This window comes from Orussus abietinus, unplaced genomic scaffold (genome assembly GCF_000612105.2).
Source record: "Orussus abietinus isolate OABI.00-Male unplaced genomic scaffold, Oabi_2.0 scaffold17, whole genome shotgun sequence".
NCBI classification, from domain to species: Eukaryota; Metazoa; Arthropoda; class Insecta; order Hymenoptera; family Orussidae; genus Orussus; species Orussus abietinus.
The window spans coordinates 597238-613195 of record NW_019395988.1 but is presented as its reverse complement, the minus strand read 5'-3'; the positions used below and the strand labels follow the sequence as shown (position 1 = coordinate 613195).

Sequence of the window (15958 nt, the reverse complement as noted above, 5' to 3'; positions counted from 1 at the left end):
ACTCCGACCCACTCGAGACCTCCTCGAACCGGGCTTTTTCCTCGACGATGCGAGCCGGAAGGTGCACCCTGCACCCTCCTCGAGTCCAAGGATCTCGCCGGGCCCCTTATTCCCTCGCAAATTTACATTTCAACTTGACGTCCTTATTTCCATTCGAAGCGGCCTCATCAGCAGGTATTCGCACGTGTTTAGATAGATACGTAAACACCCTGCGCTAAATCCCCTGCCTCTGCGTATAAATTAAACCGCGGATTTTTCCCTGTCCATCTCTCTTCGAAAAAAAAAAACTGCATGAACTCGAGAACCCTGTCCCTCTTTTTTATTTTTCATTTTTTTCGAATACTTTGTCCCGGAACGAACCCCCAAAATGCAGCGGTGGAAACCCAATCCTGAAACTCGACTCGGCGAGCTTCTACGGGGCGAAGACCGAAAGTTACGCATGAAGTCAGGTGCATCGTGTTGCAGTTGTTTGGAAATCTCTTCGATGCATCTGCGGGAGCCTGCCAGGGCAGGTGCATCCCCGGGTTCTCTCGATGCACGTTCATGTGCCCTGGTAAACGGGGAAGCACCGAACGTGCTCGATGTGCGGAAACGCGTAGGGCACCCTCGTGCATACACGCGGTTCCGCGGGCAAACTGCGCGGGATGGTACGCCCTAGGTACGCGGCGAATTACCGCGTTCGACGAAACGCCGTTCTCGTTGCGGGGCTCCCCGAGTGCGGAGCCAATATCCAAACGCAAATTTACGAGGGGTGAAGAAAATCACCGACAGCCGCACGCACCTACCAGGAAATTCGCCCACGAGGCCGCGAAAACGCGGAACGGATTCGCGGAACCGATCGATTCGCTTTCCGCGTCCGAAACGCGAGATCTTGCGATCTCGTTTACTACGGATTATTCGGCGGTTCCGCCCCCTCTTTTCCAACTCTGAGCAATTCGAGATTCGTTCTGTCATCTCCAAATTTGCATAATTTATTTCCTAATTAATTTTATTTTCGTCTCCGCAAACGAGAGAGAATATTCCCGGCCCATTTTCAAGTGTTCACCGTTTGTTGCGACAAGTGAAGTTTCTCGTTACGACCGTGAATTATTTACCGCGTGTAGGTGATGCCTTCAGAGTGGGTAATTAGAAAATAAGTGGAGTTTCGTTGATTTTTTCATCACCGATGGCCAAGGGGGTGCTTTACTTTGCGCTCGCGATGGGAAACTCTAATCCGAAGTTTCCGTGGGCTCATTTTTACCCTGGGATTTTCCGAGGTCTCTGATCTTAGTTTACCGCGAGTTCCAGCTCTTCTTGCTTTAACCTTAGCGTCTCGTCCGGGCGTCGTTTCAGCCATTCGAGAGGCCGGAGTAAAATCGAGACCTAGAGGAAAAACGGAAGAAGGGGAAGAACCAGTCACAGAGGAAACCGGGGAAAGAAAGGGAGAGGACGAAGTTTCGACCGGAGCCGCGTTAAAACTTGAACGAACTCGCGGACTTTCTTGGATCTTGATAGTTATGACTCGCCGTAAAAAATGGTCAACTGTAAACTCGAAAGAAATAAGTCGAAGGAACTCGGGACCCCGGGCACTTCGACCGCCCCTGGGCATTCCCTCGTTTGGAGCCGATCTTCGATTTACAGCCTTAACCCCCGCCACCCCCTGGGCGGGGGGAGGAAACTAGAAACGCGCACTTCGGGCCGGCCATTCCCCGGAGAAATATTTTATTGCGAGGCCATTCCTCCCTTTTGATTCGGCAAAGGCTAGGACACCGCCCCGGGGTGCAACGAAACGAAATTCCGCACGAACATTTCCGCTCGGAATCAAACGAAATCCATCGCGCGCGTAACCTGCGGAAATTCCGCGAGGACTTTTCGGAGCCTCGTCTCGGAAGGATGCAAAAAGCGTCGCCCGCGATCGACGGCAATCGACAGGGGTTGGAAAAACACGGAGACGGCTCCATTCCGCGTGTTACTGGTCGCGGTTGGAGAATTGTTCCCTGTTAGCGATGAATATGCACGGGACATACTCCTAGGTCGGGAGTAATTGGAGACAAGAGAGCGTCATTTCCGGGGTTTTCGCGTTTCCGCGTGCAAGAATCGACCCTCCCGGCGGAATACGTTAACGATCCGCTACGGCGAACCGTTCGGGGGGGGGGGGGGTCAAAGAAAACGTTGCGGAAAGCCGCAGCGATCGAACGGAGGGATCCTGGTTCCGCGAAGACGTCCGACCACTTGTCACGGCGCGGAATAATATTTTCCTTCCTCTCGTCCGCGGAAAGGTGAGCGGAAAGGTCTCTGGGAGTTTTCCGCGATTCTCCCCACGGCAGAAAATAAATGCGGTGGACTTCTTCGCGAGCGAGTAATCATCCCCAATATGGCGCTCAAATTGCGCCCGACGACGCGTCTGCAGCAAGGGGTGAGTCTCGCGATTATAATGCTCGGATGGCTCGTAATTATATAGTGTATTCACGGTTAGGAGGTGGAGGGATGTTAGGTCGAAGAGGGAGGGCGAGTGGGTCGCCTTAACAGCCCTAGAGACGCTCGGCATATAGAATAATGGCGCGCGGGGGTTGGGTTAGTCCCTGTTAGCAAGACGAGGGTGCACAATGTATGCAAACAGTGTAACGTCCCGGGATCCCCTGGAAATGCTCAAATTACTGCACTTCGAATCCACCGGATGGCCCGATCGGCCCCGGGCCACGTGACGTCGACCTAACTTCCCTCGATTCCTCGAAAGGCAGATTTCTCGATGATTATTAAGTGGGCTCGACTCGGTACCTACCCTAAGCAATTTTTATTGAATTCTTGCTTACCTCAGAATGCTCCTCGGCCACCAGGCTCTGGGTTTTTGGAGGGAACATGACCATCGTCGATTTATTCATACGATTCCAGGACTACTCTAAGGGGGTTAGGTCGATTCTTGATAATCTACCCAGGGGACAAAAATGGGAGCGATTAAGAAACTGGATAAGATTGCAGGAGCAAGGCGGGACCCTGGTTTTATGGTGACTTCGAGTTCGCGGAGCTCCACCTCGCCGGCAATTAATTTCCACCGGATACTCACCCTTCGTGGCGTCCGCCGGGACTCGATTCGAAGTTCAGGAAGTACATGGATCCGATGATCCACTCGAGGATAGGTGGGCAGGTCTCGGGCCTGGGGAAGAATTGAGCCCCTGTAATCGGTGGCCCGTGAGCTCGATCTCCAGGAAGCGATTCCGCTCACGTAGCCGCGGAATTCTTCGGGGTCCCGCTTCTCCCGAGGACAGGAAGGTTCAAAACGGCGCGACGACTACCAGAGATCGGGCGACTTGGTAGTGTAAAACAGACGAAATGCATTTATTCCCGTATTCGCCTCCCGGAGCTACCCCTTCCTCCCCGGCCGCTCCGAGAGCCTCGGTCGACGTACAGATTTTTTCGTGAATTCGGACGTAACACGGCTACCCTAGGTCAGACTTAGGCCTATGTACAATATCTTTGATCTCTGTACAAAAATTAATCTCGTATAAACGGTTAAACTTACGCGCCCCCTAGGCATCCCCCTCGTTCCTCCACCCTCGAATCCGCGGAGGCTTCTCGAGGGCGGATCCGATTTCCGCTCGAGTCGCACTCCTGGAGGAGCCTCCTAGCTTTGTTAGTTTGTACAGTGAATGGAAAGAGTCCAGAAATTCTCAAGCCCAAGACGCACGACTACAGGATACACCGGGAACGCCAAATTTCGACGCACTTTGCGGACGTTTCCCGATTTCCTCGGAGAAGCTTAGCTTCTCCGTCGAGATTTTTTGTATGCACTATTCCGCAACGTGAGTCGAAACCTGGCAGATTTTCGTAACTCTTTTAGGGAGCCTTTGTTTCGTCTCCTTGCCCAACGTGGGGTATCCTGCCGAGGTCGTCTCGATCCAGGATTGGATTAACGCGTCCCAAGGGCCGATTACTGCCCTTGGCCCTGAGGTTTTTCCAGACCCAGGTCCTGGGGGACTCCCTTGGGATTATATACAGCTTTCTTGTATCCTATTGGCTCGCGTCACCACTTCCGGCTGGTGGAACTTCCCGTGGGCCGACAGGGAAGACGACACCGGCCTCTGCATCGACGCTGGCAGTCCTTTGCCCGATCTCTGGAGGCTGTAATACACCTGCAACAAAAGGGGACGATCTTTTAAGTCAGACCGTAAATGGGGCCAATTATGGATTGCGACGAAAATGTGTCGACGAATCGACGAAACCCTTTTAAGCGGTCCAAGTCCTAACTCGACCGTGCTAATTGGAAACGACGTTGCGTTTTTGAATCAGGAATCGACGTTTCCGAAAATGCACGGAATCGCGTCCCGGGAGTGCGGATCCCTCGATCTAAAATATTCATCCACTCGGCGAAACTCCGTTCCTCCGCCAAAGTGAAACGAAACCCACTCGGGCCCGAGTTACGCGCATCGAGGCTGCCCCTTCGAATTATCGAGAAAACTTCAAGTAATTAAACTTACGGGAGCGTAGATAACCCAGGGTTGCGCTAAACCGGAAAAGTTAAAGTGGAAGACTTCCGCGCATTAAAATCCGCCTCCCTCCAAGGAGGGAACCTCGGATTATTTAAAATATTCGAGGGAATCGTGCCGGCTGAACGCGGCAACCAATGCGGCCATTGCTCTTCGATTCTTCCCTGGATCTGGATGGCAAGATTTCCAGGACGAGGAGCATTTCTCCAAACACCCCAAAAAGAGGCGTCAAACGCGAGGTCGAGTATCGATCGCCGGTCCGAAACATTTTAAACTATCATCATTCGCAACGACTCGGAGCGGCGCGCGTCCTGGGGACATTTTCGATTTTCCAGGAAAATCGCAAACACGCGGGATGGGACCCTGTGTAAAGAAAAGCGCGAAATACAACGCTCCCGGGGAAATTTCCCGAGGTTTGGTTGTTTGTCCGGGCATTAAAAATACCCGCTTTTCCAATCGGTCGTCGAAAGCTCGAGTTATTAAAAATGTTCCCTGGGGGTTGGTAGGGAACACTCAGGCTGGTTACGCTCGACGATAAAGGAGGGCTTTATCCCTAGGAATTCGATTGAAATTTTTTAGGGCCCTGATTCTTTATAACGCTAATTATTTCGCTCCCCGATTTTTCGTTGACTGATCGCGTCGATATCTCGCGCTCGCGGTAAATTGGAAAAGTTGGGGTGGATGTGACTTCGGCATTAAGATCCGGTTGCGATGGGTTCTTGCGAAACTCGAATTGCTTAAGACATTCGCAAGGGGTTCTTACCAGAAGCCAATTTAGGTGGAGGGTCGCTATTCGATTTTCGGGTGGAATCGATGGCAGTTACGCTATTTCCGGATCGTCTCCGATATTCATAATTGGCGAAGGGTTAATGCGATTCGGATTTTCTACTCCTCGATTTTCCGCGATAATCGCGGGTGCACGATGGAATTAAAGAAGAAAATCTCTAACGATCCCGTCGGGTGATAACGACCAAGTTATTTCGGCAAATTTAGGGCGAATAAATTTGCGGGATCGTCGGGCATCGAATCAGCCGGTTTTCGAATCAGGGACTGCCCTCGATAAATCGACTGCAGCAAGTATTAATCCAGGATCGAATTGCTTTTACGTTTTGGTTGTTGCGCTGGTTGTAGGCGTCCATCGCCATCTGCTTGAAGTCGGCCATCGTCGGTGGATGGCTGTAGGTGTTTGGCTGTGCGATGTGGTTGCGAGAATAATCGACCGTAGGAGAGGTCGAATGATCCTCCAGCCTCGGATCGGGATGCAGATCCAAATTTGGCTGGACGATCGGCTTCTTCTCCGGGGAGGAGTCCTCCCCGCGCTCTTTCCTTCTCCTCTGAGGTGGAGTTTTGTACACGGGGGTGTACGTCAAGGGCCTCCTCTCTGAAAACACATTTTTTTTTCTTCTTCATTGCGTCGAGGCGCAAGAAAAAAATTCACCGTCAGCCATTATCGACTAAAATCCAGTCGCCGAAGTCGAGTTGCACGCTTCGGTACGGTTTAAACACCGAAGGGGTCGCAGTCGAGAGTCGCGATTTATCGTCGTTTCGAGCCGAAGGAATTGCCCTATCCCTCCACCATTAAATGACTCGAATTCGATATTGCACCGGGTCTTCGCCCTGGCTGACACGAACCATCCTGGATTACCAAGATGCGCATTAATGGCGCGCGTCAAATTACGGGAGCATCGGATGGATCGATTCGGTACTCGGGGTCGATCGGATGGATCGATTCCCGTTTCGAGGGTCGACGTTCCTGGGGACTCACCGTACTCGTTCGGGATGATGTCGGGGTCGATGTCGTCCACCGCTTGCTTGGTCTGGGGATGCACAGGTGTCGTGGCACCTGCATGGGGTGGCTCGCACACGATCGGTGCGTGTTTTGGACTTCCTCCTCGAGTGTTCGAGTGCTTCCGGTAAAGAGCCGCCAAAATCCCGGCCACGGCCAGAGCCAGCAACGTGGCGGTGGCAGCGAGACCCAGCAACAAGGGACTCAGGACTGCCGCGTCGGTATTTCCTGAAAATTGACGACCGATGTGCATTAATACGCGATACTCTTTACGCAAGCGATTTGCTTTTATACCAGTTTGAAAATGGATAATTGGGGACCGAGAAATCGAAGCCTCGGAGCCTGCGATCGATTTTAAGCGATATCCACCGGTGGAACGACAGACACCCTCTTTGCTCCAATTCACCCCGACGAGCCCACTCGGGTCCCGGTCAGGCAAAAACTTGCCGAACCAGCTTCCGCTGAATAAACAGGATATTAATTAAAGCCGCTCCTCATTCCGGAAGGGAACCCCCGCGCCTCGGCTATCTCGGGCTCGATTTCGCCGTCGAGCCGCCATTGTTAACACGGCGCGCGTTCTTCCCGCTTAAAGTCCCTCCAGATTATTAAGCGCCGCGGATTTCGTCCGGGAAATTAGGGATAATAACCCGATAAAAATCACCCTCGCTTCCGCACCCTGGAAATTGTTACCGTCGCCGGAAGGCCGGGATTCCAAAATAGCGGCCACCGCCGCGCCGGATTCCGCGAGCATATTCGAGAGCGACAAATGCCTTCGCAATCAGGGCAGTTCACGCAACTATGACGTCGCTATTAAAGTTCGGACACGCGCATAAACGGATGCGTGGTCTCGCCGGCGGGTCGCGATATGCGGAATATCCGCGCGTTGTGTGCGGAGGGCCGTCTGCGTCGCGTACACCCACGATTTTACAGGCGGGGTGGAGGCGGCGTGCTCCGCCGCAAGGAGAATATAATTACATCAATTAACGCACACACCCCGCACACCCTGGCCGACCCGTTGACGGAATCGCCCCGTCTCCGCCACCCCTCGCCGTAAACTCGTACACATCAGGGCCCAGACTCGTCTTGTTGACCCTGCGGTTCCGCCGACCGTACCTTGAATTCCCTCGACTTCTCGGGATTTTCCTTGAATTTCCAGCGACAATGAGGGAGGGGGAGCAAACGTATTTGCGAATTTACCTTGACTCTGAGTTTTTCGTCCGGGGCCACCCCAGACATGACTCGCGAACAATGTCCCTACCCCTTTATCCCGGTCCACCCCCGGACACGTCTTATATCTACGGATGCGGAAACGCGTCTTTGGGGTGAGCCGAAGAAGAAACTTCGACCCCCGTGCCGAGCAGTTGCGGAAACAATCGCAACTTTGGAGACCCCCTCGCGTGCAAGGGTCAAGCGGCAGAAATTGGAGTTCTGCTTGGATTGTTTAAGACGACGACCTCGGGGGTGGAAGTTCTGGGCACGGGACCGGCGGTTAGGGTGGACGGCGAACTCTTGCAAGGCTTGGGGCATTTAGCAACCCTGGGTTCCCCCTCATGAATTATGGAGGATATAGTTCCTACTTTCCGGAGGCATCGTACACAAGAAATCAATTTCTTCCGAAGCTGCGGAAGAATTTGTATTTTTTTTTTATGCGCCTTTTAAGAGGTGCGCATGGCTGGCACCCCCACCCTTTACCAAATTCAAATTTCTTTAGCTTATCGTTTTGTGCTCTTTATGTGCTACGCGCTACCTGCACTTGTTATAAAGGGGGAAGAAAAGAGGGGATTTCGATCTCTGTGGGGGCAAGGCGAGACGATCGGCAGGAGAGTCGTTCCCATGGCCCCCCACGAAGCGTTCTCCAAACTGCAGGGCGTTTCGGAGAATAATCCACTAGCCTAGCGGCAACAATGGCGCAGTTCCCCGAAGCCTGCAAGCGTTGCCATTCCTAATTTGCCGTTTACGAGCGTGACCGTGCGACGGTATATTGGATAATTAGCGGGAAATGGCCGCGATGTCTCTTGACTCGTGTACGACGCGAAGAGGTGTGGTCTACGAGACCAGCCTCCGGAGTTCGTCGATCTCATCGAGACGCCCGATCGCGTCCAATCGATCGATCCGTCGAACCGGGGCGAGGGCTCCAAGTGGAGAAAAGTGCATCCTCTTAATACTCGTTAAAGTTTGATTAGACTTTGATGGCCGACAGGCGAGCAGACCAATTTAAAGTCCGCTCGGAGTAAAGAAGGGTAACGCGAGGCTAAGGAGACGCTACCCCCCGTAGGTGCAAGAATCGGGGGCAGCTCTTCGGGAGTGGATTTGCCCAGTTTGCGCCGGGTGTTTTGCGTGTAATTTAACTTTTCCACCATAAACCACGGCACCAGGGACGGGGGCTGACCCCTGCAGATGCCGCACCGTCCTCCAGCCTCCACCTCGTCTCCGGCCACGGCCGAGGAGAGCCGCCATTGTTCGCGCTTTATCATCCGCTCGGCGATATCGCGCAATAACGATAAAGGCCTCGTGAACGCTGGGAATTACGAGCTCCACGGTGGCCCCGAGAAGAGGAAGGAGCCAAAAGGGGACCTCGACTCTTGATAAATCTCCCGAATCGGCGATCGACCCCTTGCGACTCCCTTATATATTTTTTTTTTCTTTCATTTTCTTTCAACCTTTTCTATTTTCTGTCAGAAGGAGCGGGTTCGAAAAAAGTCGCCGATGAGGAAGAGGGGCCTGGACGACCCCAGAGTGCATCCCTTGATCCAGGGTAGTTCCAATTAACGTCGCGTTCGCGGTCCCCTCCGGACAACGCCTCCCCCTTGATTACCCTCGTCGACGCGATCGACGATCGATCACGACACTCGCGACACCCCATTACTTATCCGGAATAGTCTTCCGGGCGATACGACCGCCGACGGACTCGGGGGAGGGGGCGATCGCGGCCGATCTTCACCCCCGCAAGCAATTCGCCCTAAATCGAGCCAATTCCGCGAAAACCCGAAACCAATCTCGTAAGAATTGCATGCTAAGGCGTCGAGCATAGATCCCGCGAGCATCCCCGAGGCGACCTTGTCCGGGATGTTGCGAGACCCCGGCTTCTCGTTCTTACCCTTTAACCTCCCGCGAGGTTCGCTTCCGCGTCCTCACCTTCGGGGGAGCCCTTAAAAATGGCGCCCTCCCGTCTCCCCTTCGGGGATGGGGAACAAAGCGGCCAGAACGCGTTCTGGGTTCCGAGGGAAAAGGAAGCGCGCCGGGGTTAATTTTCCTAATGGATTTCCTACGGGTCGCCCAATGAGAGATTACGGAATGGCCGGAGTTTTCTTCCGAGAGAGCCGGGAGGCTGACGCGCCTCGACCTTCTTTCCCTCGCTTCCTTATGTCTCGGAATCACTGTAATCTCTCACGGAGAGGACGGAGCAACCCGGATGGCGGCCGAGGGAGAGAGAAAGAAGGGGTACCGAGAGTTACGCCACCCTTGGGCCTCCTAGCCCATCTTGGGATGCCTTGACGATGCCTGAAGAGATCGAACCCCGGACGTTCGGAATCCTCCCAGGGAACATATTTCAAAAATGCAAATGGAGGCTTAAACGGCATCCTAAGTGCGTTTAGGGGCTCTTCCGAATTTAGCCGCGCGCTTGCCTAGAACTCCCAGGGGTAATAACTCTCGCGGCGGTCTCGATAACGTTGAAAATAATGCTTTAGATATTAATAAGGGTCCCGAAGGTCCTTCGACCTTGTCCCGGATTACGGGGAAGGTGTAATATCCTGGAGGTTGCGAATTCGGCGACCCCCGAGGCTGCTCAGTGCTCTTTGTGGCGAATCGGGACTGGAGAGATTCGGTCGCCGAATCAATATTTGCACCCCAGGCACCCTCCTCCGTCGCCGTTCCTGGCCCTCGATCCCCTGCGAGTCAGGTGGAGGCGCTCGCCCCTCTGGAGGGGGCCGACGGAAGCTGGCTCGGCGCGTTGGAAATCGCTGGTAAACTGAATTAACCCTCTGTTGACCCGCGACCGTATGTTACCAATGACTTTCCATTATGTACTTCGGGCTGCCGGAGTCCATTATAGCCGACCCCTGCGTCCCCCTCCGGTCTCGCGCCGAGCAATCCGCGTCGCGAGGAATGCCCGAGGTTGACTCGGCGCATTCGTTGCGTTCCCTCCTCGGGCCCTTGCCGGAAACTATTTTCCATTTCGTCGATCGCTGCATCGGTACGTGCCCCGGACGCGTTAAGTCAATATTAACCCCGGGTCGCGACCAACACCAAACGGGGACCATCCGTTTGACGGGACGCCAGTCGCGCGGAAGCACCAAAGAAAAGATTCCCCGAAATCCCCGCCAATCGTTAAAAAATAGGAACATCGACCCGACGTGAAAGTAGGCGGACAATTGCCGCGTTACAAATACATTAAGCGGTACACCCCGCGTAAACTGTACAAAAGCACGCACAACCGATGAGGGGTTGACGCCACGTCCAAGCGTCATCCGAGTCCGACACCTCGTACCTATGTACTTTACAATGTACTTTCAAGCGCAGCATATCCCGGGAATTTATATTCTCAAGTGGGAGCAATATCCCTCGCAATTCGCCGCACTTCTGGCATATTAATCGACACGTGACGGCGGGCATATAGCGCCCCGCCTAAAGGGCCGCCGCCGCCGCCGCAGGCGAGGACCGCGAGAATCCTGCATCTCCTACTTTGGTACGTACTCTCCGGCAGGGCACATCAACGGGAATTTATATTCTCAAGTGGGAGCAATATTCCTGGCGATTCGCCGCACTTCTCGCATTGAAATGCAGGACCAAGATGGCGGTCGGGTCCCCAGGAGGAGCTCCGAGGTCGGCAAGTCGTCCTTTCCAGGCTTATTCCTTCCCACTCCGGGCACGAGGACCCACCCGATAGGCCCTGGATCGGCAATCGGAGTGCCGGGGAAAAGACGAAGTCCCCAGGGATGAGAAATCACGTGCCAGAGCGAGTAATTGCTCGCGAGTCTCGCGGGCGCGTGACGCGAAAGTCCGATCGAGAGCGCGACTCTCGTCCACGGGGGCGAATCGATCTAGATTCGCCGCCATGTTGGGTGCCCCCCTCGCCCCCCCCCCTCTCCGGAGGCCCTCTAGGTGTTCGTTGATTGAGAGTAATCTGTTTTGTTAATTGCAAGGTCCGCAGAGCCCGATACCTGCGGTTGCGTTGTGCTGCGTTCAGCGTTACATGCGCCCCGGCCCCCGGCGGTGGGGCACAGTGGTTAACCGACTAATTGCAATACTGACGCGCCCGCTCGGACTATTTGCGCAATTGCGATCATATCCCCCGACCGCGGGTATCACGCTCGAGAAGCTGCACCAGAACCGCGAGACCTGGACCCATGATTGGCCCCCCAAGAAATTCCGCACGGCCTCTGCTTCCGGTTTTCCACGGACGGACGTTACGGCGGGACGGATAGGCGCTTTTTGTCTTCCCCTTTGCTTCGCTCTTCGAATTTTTTTTCCCCTTTCTTCTTTTTGCTCGGGATGTTTGTCGTTCGGATTCGTACACTCGCGGGAGAGGCTTCGGCGGTCGTCCCGGAAAGTGCTCGCAGTCGGGGTAGGGTGGAAAGGGCTTTTAAAATTATTGCCAAAATAATATCGGAGCTCATATCCGAGTTCCGGGAGGAGCTGGCCAGGATTCCGAGCGCCCCGAGCCGGGCGGAGTTATTCACCGGCTTTGGAAACCGCAGCAAAGTCAGTCTGAGCTCCGTTTCGAGAACGGATGCGAAAAAAGGCATTCATATTCTTCGTATCAAAAGGACCGCATATTCGAGCCAGGCCCCGGATATTGTGACGAGCGGTAATCCCTAATCCATTATCGAAGACGCCTGAGATATAAATAAAAAACTATAGGAAAATAAAGGACCTCTTTTAAATCCACCGGTCCAAATATTTGGAACGCCGATTCGGCTTGGCCTTTCGATGCCTAGGTGGTAATTATGACGAATCCCGGGACCAATTTCAAGGCATTAAATGGAGTGTCGAAAGGTAATGGGCATTCTGACGCAGGTCGAGACGTCAATCGACCAGACGTCGCTCCGGGCTGTGACGAATTTCGCGGTCCCACCTGGTGGTTCTCCCAGATTTCTTCCTCCACGAACACACGGAGGATTCATGGTTAATGAATTCTCCTCCGCAAGACTGCCGAACCTGCAGCCGATCGATACCTCGCCGCGGCTCACCGCTACCAAATGCGAAATCGATTCTCGCCAGGAAGCAACGGCGCGGAGGATTCAATTTGCAGGGAGAACCTCTCCTACCCCCGCATGCATCACGAGTTTAACCCTTGACTAGCATCGCGAGAGGGTTTCAAGCCAAATACTAGGACCCGGGGAGAAAAGAAGCGGACTCACCGGTGGTGTACATCGCGACCCCCTTCAGGGTCACCGGCTCCAGGACCGTAGGTTCCGATCTGCCCTTGGCGTTGACGGCGTACAGATAGAGTCTGTAGCTCCTCCCGGTGGAGAGTCCCCCCACGTCGAAAAGTGCCCCATTGGAGCCGGCAGGGATGGTCTCGTTGCGCGTAACGGTCCCACCCTCGACGTCTTCGGCGAGGACCTCCAGCTGGTAGCTGTGGACCGGCAAGCCTCCGTCGTATCCGTCGAGGCAACGGACGGTGAGGCCGCTGCCCGACTTCGAGCCCAGCTCCTCCAGCTCCGAGGCCGATGACATCTCCGTGGCACTGCAATTGTGCAGCGGATACGGCCGGCCAGCTGCTATAACCTGCGACCAAAGGAAATGGAACCAGAAGATCCGATCAGTTCCGGGTCATTGATCTAATGGGGGAGGCAGGGCGGGAAGCGTCGACTCGGATCCGCGGACCCATTCTTCGGGGTGGATCCGTCGGTGGGGTGCATCGATCCCCGTGTGAAAAACGCCCGCCGCGGTTCGGGACCCTGAAGAGGTCGACCCCTGACCCCGGTCCCGGGACTGCCATTTAAATCCTGACTGCGACTGCTCGGCAGTAAAAACTCCGAGCTTACGCTTTCCGCGGGGCTTTACGAGCACGCCGAAGCGCACGCGTTTCGACTATATTTTCTCTAGGGGTAGTTAAATATTCAAGGAGCGAAGCTTCGTCTCATCCGTTAACGAGAGCCTCTCGGATGGGCCGAGAGCGAGCAAGGGGGACGCGGGCTCTCCCTCGTGGATGGAGTCGTAAGGCGGTCGCGTATCCTAGAAGTGGAGAATTTCACTCCGTATTGACCGTGCCAGAGCCATCGAGGCGGCCAAAGCGAGTTAATTCCGCGGACACAAAAAAATCTGACCGTCATCGAGGGGGAATGCGAATGCGTACAAGGCAAGGTGAGGCAGAACAAACGTCTTGTACTCGGATACGTCCTCGTAAAGGAACAAAATCGTCCGAGGCAATGAACGGCATTCGAACACCCTTGGTCAAGGTGTCGAATGATCCGCATTTCGATTGATCGTCCACCCTCGTACGTTCACTTTGCCTCGTCCACGTCCGTACTCAGATGTATACTCAGCGGATCCCTAGCGACTTGCCCCGGCGCTCCTCTCGTCGGTTTTTTCGCTTTTCCAATCTGCGGCCCGGCCGACTCGGGATTCGTGCGAAGCACCCCGGAAGGCCCCTCGAATCGCGTTCCCCGAAGTCCGGAGCCGATCGATCGATCGGCGCCGTTAATCACGCGATCTCTCGGCGCATATTTCGGGCAGGCACGGATTAAATAACGGCCGGCTAAATTAACGGGTAATAAGAGGGTGCCCGAAAAGTATAAGCAACGTCGTCGGCGCCGACAGGGGGTCGCCGACCCCGGGCGGAGTACACCCGGGGTTCGTACCTGGAACAGGCAGGGTGCTCGTTGCCTGCCGACCTGGTTGCTGGCCCAGCACGCCACCGTTCCGTAATCCATTTCCGTGGTCGGGGTGTAGTTGAGTCGGGAGCCGTGGAACTGCTGGTACTCCTTGAGGCTGTCCGCAGCGCTGGGGGTCCCTGCAGCCAGGGCGTGAGAGTAACGAGACTGCGGCACCTCCACCAGGTCCCCGGAGTTGTTGAAGGTCCAGTGGAAAGTCAAAGGAGGAGGCCGGCTCTCGACCGAGCACATCAGGGACACCGTCTCCTGCTTCAGGGCGCCCACCACCACCTCGCTCTTCCCTTCTTTGCAGATCGGCGCGTCTGCAAATCCGCAAAAGGAAACCGAGTCTTTACAAAAACACTCGCGGATACATCGATTGGGCCATGTCGCGGATATATAAGAACTCGATGGGTGTCGGGTGGGTGCAACAATTATTTCTCTCATATGAACTGTCATCATTCCAATGAAATATTGCGTCCAAATTATTGGAATTTATTTAAATTCAATAATTACTGTTTGCGTCATGGGGCCACGAGGCATCGATTGGGTCGCTGCATGGATATACAAGCTGGAAAAATTGTTAGGGGGAAATCGAGAGGAAGGAAACGTAGCGTTTGACGGGTGTCGGGTCGGAACAATTGGCAGGGTCTACGGCAGTGCCGGGAATCGTTCAAACGATCGGCAAAGAGCCTCTGTCGAGGCGGCTATCGGGTTTTTAATCGAATCCGGAAAAAGAGGCGGATGATGCGCCAAAAGTAGACCATCTCGTGCGGCTCGAGTTATCCGGCTAAATAGCAAACTTTGATGGAGGATAATTACCTGGAGCAGAGCCGCGCCAAGGGATAACAATAGAAATCGGATAATTATGCGGTATCGATGGCAAATATTTGAGGGCGATGAACTGGATTTTTCCCTCGCCCCAGAAATTATTTCATGTCGTAAATAATAATCTCAAAAGTGATAAAAATCCGCTCAGGTGTTCATCGAGTTGAAATTCCATCGAATCGCCCATTATAAAATCGCACCGTAAACCTGGAATCGATAACGAGTATTCGGAGTGTTTCGATCGATTCGACTTCTCTCTCGGCCAAAAATCGACTGCGGTCGGAGGGGAACCAGAGAGGCCGGGAAAACGGAGAAAAATCCGGTAGCCCGATGGCGCGGCAAGTCTCGCCTTAATTTCGAGATTAATCGCGGCCGGGGGATAAAAAAGCGTAAAAACGGATAAACGGAGGCGAGCGGAAGTTTTTCGCGCGGCCACGCTGCTCGCGATTTCCCGGCGCACCGGCAATAATTCCGCGCAACTCGGGGGGAAATGAAAAAAAAAAAGGCAGGAAAAAAGGGGGGTTGAAGGTGGCGCGGCGAAGAGGAAAAATAAGAGAAAGAGGGGAAAAGAAAACGAAAGGGGAAAAACGAAGGCGTCCCTGGCCATAATCGCATTTCCCTCATCCGCTCGCACCTTCGAGGGAAAATGTACCCGCTATATCCGCCTCCACGTGGCCGACATCGGCGCTTATTGTTCCTCCCCAGTCCTCGGCCTCTCCCCGTTCTCGTATGATTAAACCGACTTTCCAAGTACGAGGTCAGAGGTCGCGAGCGCGCATCCGAGCTGGCTCCGACGATTTCGTCGCTATTTAACCACCACCCGTCCCGTTTCCGTAATAACTCCGAACCGGTAATTCCTATGCGGCTATTTTTCCTGGGAACCCTTTAATTATAATTATCAGCGAGCGCGCAGCCTCGAGTATATATTACCCAGTCATGTACGAAGGCCTCGAAGCGCGGGCTTTTGGGAAGATAACAAGCTCCGCGGGAAATATTTCCCAGGAATCCCGCGAATTTGGACTCGGGAGGATCTTCGTCCCTTGAGTCAGGATTTAAACCGC

At 54.2% G+C, this 15958-nt stretch overlaps 1 protein-coding gene across 1 annotated transcript in view; it reads right to left on the bottom strand.

The window, feature by feature from the left end:
• Positions 1-3352: 3352 nt before the first annotated feature.
• The window catches only part of LOC105702373 (hemicentin-2), a 60646-nt gene continuing 48040 nt past the window's right edge, over positions 3353-15958 (bottom strand). Inside the window, exons 8-12 of the mRNA XM_012429885.2 lie at positions 14058-14392; positions 12612-12981; positions 6229-6477; positions 5570-5844; positions 3353-4109 (exon numbers count right to left, since the gene is read on the bottom strand). Of these exons, the coding sequence (XP_012285308.1) occupies positions 3966-4109; positions 5570-5844; positions 6229-6477; positions 12612-12981; positions 14058-14392 (1373 nt within the window). The 3' untranslated portion in view covers positions 3353-3965. The remainder of the gene's footprint in view (positions 4110-5569; positions 5845-6228; positions 6478-12611; positions 12982-14057; positions 14393-15958) is intronic.